This window comes from Maniola jurtina, chromosome 11, assembly GCF_905333055.1.
Source record: "Maniola jurtina chromosome 11, ilManJurt1.1, whole genome shotgun sequence".
In the NCBI taxonomy this organism is placed as follows: Eukaryota; Metazoa; Arthropoda; class Insecta; order Lepidoptera; family Nymphalidae; genus Maniola; species Maniola jurtina.
Window position 1 is genome coordinate 4,118,882 of NC_060039.1, and position 8,148 is coordinate 4,127,029.

Consider the following 8,148-nt stretch of genomic DNA (forward strand, 5'->3'; position numbering starts at 1 on the left):
TCAAATAGTACCCAGATGATTTTTAGAAACCTAAATCCACGCGGATAAAGTCGCGGGTATCATCTTGTAAATAATAAAATCATGGCAAAAATCTCCACGCTAGTGTCTCTGTTCAAAGTATCAACTCAATTGAATGAAAGATAAATCACCATCAAGATGAATTGGATCAGGCAGAGGGCCAGCCTAACACTAATTTATATGTATAAGAAGAAGAAGATTTAAAAGTCACCCCGTATGAACCACTCATAGGAAAAAAATAACTGGGTATTTGGCCCGAGGTCTATATCTGATATAGAAGATTCTAGATATTTTATAATATTATCTCTGTGATTCAGCCTATATTAGGTATTATATTCAGACTGATAATAAACAAGTTAAATCTCGTTTATTAGCAGTCTTTTTACGTGAACAAAGAAAACGATTTGTGAACAAAGAAGTTTCACTTCAAAACGAAAATATTTACCTTCAATTATAACTTACCTCCGTAATCACATTGAATATTTGCAAGTGCACATCTTATTGTTGGTATTAATAATTTTTACGGATGTTGTTTTCATTGTGTTTAACATTTCTCTTAATAAAACTTGTTGCTGAGTTAACAAATCAGTCTCTTGCTTTAAGTTCCGTATTATGGTCTGAACAGGAACCAAATTATCATAAACTGAGACCAGAGTTTCTTGTAATAATTTATCTTTATTTAATGATTTTCTTAAAGCCTTATCTGTCGATTCTTTTATGATATCATCAATGTCCCGTTCAGAAATATTTACTGAAACTTAAGTTGAAATTATTTATTTTATAAGAAATACCTATCTAGCAATAAAAAATATTACACAAAGTTTAAAAAAAAAAGATCCAGCTTTGGCTTTGTAGCTCTGTTGTTGAGACTGGTAAGTCAGTGACATGGCGACGCGTTATTAAGTCGAAGCTGCCGATTATCTCTTTCTAAAGCTTGTTGCGCAGTGTGTATTTACTGCTGGGTACTGTATTAAAGCTTAAGTTTATGACATTTGTCGTTTACCTTTATTGAGATTGTTTTTAATTTGTAAAGTAAGGTCCATCTCTGAATTGATTGGTATTCTTATCCCGCTGTCGTTTTTTCTAATTATCGACTTAATTATTGTTATTTTAGCCCGTGGATCTGTTTTTAAATACTCAGAAGTGTCAAAAGTTTTTATTATAGTCTCATTGTTATCATTTACGTATGCGCAAAAGCCTAAATTTATTTCTATTGACGAATTTTTATTCCCAAGGATACTTTCTTCTTCAGATTTCATCACATTAACTTCATCATCAGTTATCTTAGCTTCTTTTAAACTTCCTGGGTAAATTTCCGGAATATTCATTTTTAATGGTTCTCGATAAAAATCGGGATAGTCTTTTGAATTATTTTCAGACCAACCTTGTGCAGTTTCATTAAAAAAGTTCGTAACATCTGAAGAAACATACCTTACCACCTCATTACCTGTTAGTATTGGAATTTCTTCATTATAAATTAATTGCAACTGAGGTTTAATTTCTGGGAGATTTTTATCAACAGATGCTTCTTTTTCAGTAACGATGTCAGTGGATAAACCATAGTGACTGACAGTATCAATATTTTTTAAATTACTAATTTCAACTGGATCAATGCTGATTAAACCCTGGGCAACCTCATCTAAACTATGCATTTCAAAGTTATCTGTCTGTGTAGTAGCTTTATCCGATAGGCAAAGGATAGGATAAGGCAAATTTAGAATTTGACTTGTAGATAAACTAATTTTATTGGTATCGTTAACAGGGTCTATTTTACTGGTATCTTTTTCTTGTGTATGCAATATTGAACTGGTCTTCTCTGGCAATGCTTGTGGTGACGTTAAATTGAGTGAAGATGTCACTTTCATAATTTGGTGAGTATCTAAACTGTTTTTATTTTCGTAGTGATTAAGAACATTATTATCTTTTTCTTGTGTTTGCAATGTTGAGCTAATCTTTTTTTGTAATGCAGTTGCTAGTTCTGTTTCAATTTTAGAATCAATATTATCCGATATCATATTATTCCTATCAGATTTAAAATCAGCAGCAATAGCGCTGGATTTTTTCTCACTTTTATACGATTTGGTACTAATTAAATCTGTAAGAGCTTCTTCACTGGATATTTGAATCGATTTAGCTTCACTCTGCAAATAAAAAGATTACAATACTAAAAAGAGATATAAGCTTTATATCTTCACATTTCAGTGTTTTTTAAATAGTCAACTATGAGTATCTTAGGATGAATTAATATTTTGTTATTTGTGTAAAGCAAACATACCAGCAAGAAAGTGGCCAAGTCTTGGTCATTCTTTTCATATTCTTTTTTAGCAGAGTTATGTTTTACAAATATATTATTCGTGTTACTCTTATCCTTTTCGACAATGGTTGCTGTGCTTGCTACGTCTTGAAACGATCTGTTTTGTTGCAATCCTTTCTGGTGCATATCAGCTATGTCTTGTATTTGTTCTTTTACAGATGAATGATCAGATTCTTTATGTTGTATTAACTGACCATTACTGTTAACTAATTTAGCATTTTTAGTCAAAGAAACTTGTAGAACGTTTTCAGCTATGTCAGTAACTACAGTTTGAGACTCAGTTTGAGAGCTTGTCAAAGTAAACTCATCCGAAGTTATAAGATGTCCTTTGATTTTAGTTTCATTATTACTGTCTAAATATTCAGATCTTAAGGATAGATTTTCTTTTGGTGATTTTAATTTATTTTGTTCTTGGCTTGCTAGTAAATGGTTATCTATTAACTGTTTCGGCATGGACTTTATTTCGTAAAGGATGTCATTAGGTTTGCTTTCCAGTATTGTTATTTGAGAGTTTTTAGCTGTGATAGGTACGTTTTCAGTAATCATTGTATTTTTATAAATCAATGAAGGTGTAGTAATAGACAAGCTACCTAGATTTGTTTCGAATAGATTAATATCTGTTTTTGTCTTTTCATCATGGTTTTCGGAGTCCTCAGATGATATATTTGTCTGTGGAGTTGCTAAACTATTTATTTTCTTTTCGGCAGTATCGTCGATTAATTTAAGTTCTGAAGCACTCACCACAGAGATAGGACCACCTTTTAATATTTGATTTTGTATATTTATATCAGATGACTCACCAATGGTTACATTTTTATCATCATTTACAAAATTATCATCAGACAATTTATGGTAACTCTCATTTATGCGAGGATTTAATATTATTGGTCCTATATCTTGGTTAAATGGCTCATTTGTGGATAAAAGCATATGCTCTTTTTGACTAGTCAAGGCAAACGTATCTATTTTACTCTTAGTATCACAACTATCATCTCTTCCGTTTGGGTCTACGATAAATTCAGTACTGAGTTTTTCGTTATTCTTACTTTTTTGTTTTTTAGGTGGCATAAAATAAGTGTCTGAAAACTCATTGACAGATATTCTAACTTTCTTTTCAGTAGAAGTTCTCAGTTTTGATCTTTTACTTTGGATATCTTCTTTGACCCTTTCATTAGACGATAAAGCTGGTGGATATGTAATGAGCGAATGAGAGTAGGTTTTTTCGATAAAACTTTTGTTTAGTGAATCTTGTGAACTAGTATCTGGTTTAACTATATCGTTAGCTGTATTTTTTGTATCTTTAATATTTATAACCAAACCTTGCTCTTCAATATTTTTTTGATCAATCGCTAATATTTTATGTTTTGGTTTGTAGATATATTTGTCTTCACCGAAAGGTGGATCTAAGCAACCACCTGCAAATGATAAAGTTTTTATTTATTATATTTACGAAATGTTTATTACTTTTATATTCTCCGATGTATTTTATTGTACTTATTTTACTTATTGTATGCTACTATACCTGGTTTGCATTTACCCAAAAAAGTAGGCGTCCTTAGTGTAATGTTACTAAAGATCATCGGTGAAGGGGTTTTTTTCAGAGCAAATTTTTCTTCAACTCTTTTATTATCTTGCAGGTCATTTACGTATGATGTGCTTTTTGCTCTATATGTTTCATTGGATGAGTTAGGTAAATAGGGATAAACATCATCATCGTTTTGATTACTGAAACATCCGCCTAAAAAATTATGAATATTAAAATATTAATACTTTTTTTTAAATTTGAATGAAATTATAATAAGCGTACAAATTATGATAAGCGTATATAAACTTAACTTACTAGCTTTAAAAAGCTTGAAAAATTTATGAGGTTTTTTTGGAACCTTTTCCTCATCATCGTTTTCCATGAATAGGTCAAATGATATTATGGTTTGATCGCTACTAACAAGTCGTACTTTTTTTGGACCAGTTGTTGAAAACTTTGGAATAGTAACTCCGAATCCGTGTGTTATGTCTTCTTTATTTTTAAGTTTGATTTTAATATTTACTGGCTTAGATATGGTGTCTTTAGCTGTATCTAACATTTCAGAAATATTCGTTTGAGGCACAGCTACCACATCAAATGGTAAAGTTCGTAGAACTTTGATTGAATTATTACTATCAACAGTAATTTCGTTCAACATTTTTTTAAAATCAAACTACAAAAATATTAATAGACAGTGCAGACCTGTAACAAAACAATGATTAATTTCCAAAATATGTAATGTGTCCCAAGAATATAAGTTTTACGAAACATATGTAAGTATTATTATTCTGTTTTACAGGTTTTAACTTACTTAATTAAAACATGGCTCACACTCAAAGTTATAGTAAGATAATGGTTAGTATGAAGTTTAAAAAAAACAAGTAAAAAATAATAAAACATCAATTTTATTCATCAAAAACTATAGAATAAACGACACGATTGTAACTTTTTTCTCCTTGAACACCACATTTCTCAATTTGATTGCTACCTAAAATTCCATTTACATCTAGTAAAAGTTTATTATTTAGTACATTTTTGTGTAAGCCTAACGATGAACATTTTAATATTAAATTATCAAGAAATATTTTTAATGGCATAATTTCTTTTTCCATTTTTTCAACAAATTTAGCAATCCGCACTGCAGGCTTAATTCTAATATTAGACACCATTTTTTCATCAAATGAATCATAAATAATGTGACGTGGAGATGATTGGAGAGATCTATTTCTTGTTTTTACGTTATTACAGTATTTAAAAATATCTTCTTGGATTATACTTGCAACCGTACTGGTTTCTTTATCTTTCCTAAAATTATCAAGAACCAAATAATCTTTTGTTTGTATCGGCTGTATATGTTCACATACTGAAGCAATACAAAGTTTTCTTTTCTGATATATTTTTGTAAATTTTTGACGATTTTCATACGGTATATGAATTTTATACTCATGCAGTATTGTGCTTGTGCTTTTATCAATATGTGTATCATTAACTGTATCTTGTGGGAGTCTGTTCTCAGTTGCTAAAATAAATAAAAAAAACTCGTCAGGAGTCACTCAGAACACGTATATATGGTAGGGTTGAAAAGTCATGCTTTTAAAAACAGTCTTACTATAAACTAACCATAAAAAGAAACAAAGTTATTTTTGTCGTGATTTTTTTCTAACGACGAGTATAATGTTCATTTGAACATCGCATCGACCATCATCTTGGTTGACTATTATAGGTACCTAGTTACTGGTTTAAAAATAATTTTGTACGTGCGTATCTTAGATTTTTTATGGGTTTTTTTGTTTGCCAAATTTTAACCTTGCAGCTCTAATAATTTGTATTTTAAAATGGCTGTGATAAAGGGACAGATGGGCATATAGATAGATAAACAAACGGACGGATTGGATGAAACTATAGATAAGGTTTCGTTGTTTTACTACACAGCCCCAAAAAATAACGAACTATACTTAATTACTTAAAAAGTACAATACATTTAATTAATTAAAACATTAAAAATAGTAATCATGTCTACCTTCATCTTTTTCTATTTGAATGGGTTGGTTCAAAGATGTTAGAGTTTCAGGTATATTAACTAACGTAAGTAAAGGATCTGATAAGTCGATGCACTTAGGGCTTACGTCAGAATATTTGATTGGATTTGTCGATCTGCTTATATGGTGCATAGTCTTATCCAATTTTATATCACGTGGTGGCATGTTTTTAAGCGCCATTAAATCAGTTCTTTCCTTATTGAATACAATATTTTCACTTATGACTCTATAAATATCAGCTGTATCTTTATCTAGATTAGATAATGAAGACGGTAATAGATCGACACACGAATAGTAACTCTTTATGGCGTCATGATATGGTTTTAACTTTTTTATTATTATTTTATAATTCATTGGGACTATGTATTCGATTTTATCCTTTTTGTGTTTCCATTTTATCTTATCAATGTTTTCCATACATGTTACTAGGGGTACAATTTCAAGACAACATTTTGAATTATTTTTGGAAATGTTTTTCATGAGTGGTGAGAATCTGACGCGGATACACACGTTCTCCATTTATACATGTGAAGTTCTGAATCTAAATCTAAGGTTCTGAAAAAAAAATTGCATAAATAAAATAATTCTGCTAAAGTGATATGCCTAAAAGTGCTAATGACCAATAAAAGATTAAAATATCTTTACCTAAAGGAGCCTTAGAATATTTAGAATTTTGCCTTAAGTACCTACTCGTAGTTTCTAGGAGTTTCAGTCCTAAAAATACATATAATTAACGACTTACTTTGTTTAAGATTCTGAGAACTGCTTGTTATTTGCTAATTAGGATTGTCTAAATTTTAATTAGGTAAATACTAGGTATTTTTTTTTAGGTAATAATAACCACATTAATTTTATTTAATTAACTAAAAATTTCAAATTTGGCCGAAAAGGAAGAATAAGGTACTTTGGGTGCAATAGCACGAATAGTGACATTTATGTCATATGTATCGTATTTTTTTAATGACTTGCAGGTTTTGAAATATATAACCACTTTAAAAATTATTTTGAAAAATTAGGTTTTAGTTGTGCACCATTTGTGCCTCATGGAAAAGTCAGACGGTCAATAAGGCCGCAGCCCTGCCTCCGCGCGCCCACTTGCAGCTGAAGGCGTAATATTATTACTATCAGTGATCTCCTCAAAAAAATAGTATGAAGTATCTTCGCTGGTTTCCGCACTTACCTAAACGTTTTCGTCTGATGTGCGTATTCACGCTATGATGTAATGATATTGGCTGCAAACAGACCTGCTAGCAAGTGATGATGAAGCCTTAGATGGAGCGCGCTTGTTTAGAAGATGCCTATTCACTCTTGACTTCAATGTTCTATATCCTAGCGGTTCAGATTAGAAACGAGGAAGCAAATCATTTCGTACGTATCCGAAGAATTTCAACAGACCTTGACGATGCCTTGCGGTACGATAGAAGAAAGGTGAAGGAGGAACCAGGTCAAAAAGCTCTCGTGCTCACTCTCCGAAATATATCTACTATATTTACTATTGAGAATATGGTATCTCGATATTGTATCGCGTTAAGTTTCAGTTTCTTACTTGCCGTACCATTTTTATCAACTCTACGGTCAACAATTTAGCATCAACTTCAATCAATTGTTTCGACGTCGGCATTGTATGGAACCCAAAGAAAAGATGACTTTCCTGGCGCAGTGGTGAGTGCTATGGTTTTATGTGTGGGTGGTCCCGAGATCAGTTCGTGGCCGGGGCAAGTTACGTTACGTCCGGTACATTTCTGCGTACCCACTATGGTTATGTTGTTATGCTTCTATAGTATAGAATCTATATCATACTAGCCGATGCCCGCGGCTTCGCCCGCGTGGATTTAGGTTTTTTGAAATCCCGTGGGAACTCTTTGATTTTCCGGGATAAAAAGTAGCCTATGTGCTAATCCAGGATATTATCTATCTCCATTCCAAATTTCAGCCAAATCCGTTCAGTAGTTTTTGCGTGAAGGAGTAACAAACACACACACACACACACACACACACACACACACACATACAAACTTTCGCCTTTATAATATTAGTGTGATAGTATCGTCACTTAGGTAGGTCACACACATTATTATGATTTCTGTGGTCACTTACCACCAAGTAAGGTCGCAGTCAAGGACTAACTTATACCATCAAATGAAAAAAGCTTCAAGTGAATAATCCTTTTTTATTTTCACAACTCTCACTACTATACAATACTTACATCACCACATTTTAGTAAAACTTTATACAATATTTTCGATATGCCA

General features: G+C 31.6%; 2 protein-coding genes across 4 annotated transcripts in view; both read right to left on the reverse strand.

Moving 5' to 3' along the window:
• Nucleotides 1-480, reverse strand: part of LOC123869692 (synaptic vesicle glycoprotein 2C-like) — a 13,179-nt gene extending 12,699 nt beyond the window's left edge. The window contains exon 1 of the mRNA XM_045912685.1: nt 464-480. The gene's annotated coding sequence lies outside the window, so the exon portion shown is untranslated. The remainder of the gene's footprint in view (nt 1-463) is intronic.
• LOC123869686 overlaps nt 1-6,813 on the reverse strand; it is a 7,478-nt gene extending 665 nt beyond the window's left edge. The window contains exons 1-7 of one of the 3 annotated variants that reach the window (XM_045912675.1): nt 6,741-6,813; nt 5,878-6,451; nt 4,173-4,559; nt 3,855-4,070; nt 2,294-3,747; nt 1,022-2,159; nt 481-775 (exon numbers count right to left, since the gene is read on the reverse strand). In XM_045912675.1, coding sequence (XP_045768631.1) covers nt 489-775; nt 1,022-2,159; nt 2,294-3,747; nt 3,855-4,070; nt 4,173-4,515 — 3,438 coding nt within the window. In that variant the 5' untranslated portion in view covers nt 4,516-4,559; nt 5,878-6,451; nt 6,741-6,813 and the 3' untranslated portion in view covers nt 481-488. Of the gene's footprint in view, nt 1-480; nt 776-1,021; nt 2,160-2,293; nt 3,748-3,854; nt 4,071-4,172; nt 4,560-5,877; nt 6,452-6,638 lie in introns of all 3 variants that reach the window. The other 2 variants (XM_045912676.1, XM_045912674.1) reach the window with 2 other exon arrangements.
• Nucleotides 6,814-8,148: the final 1,335 nt, after the last annotated feature.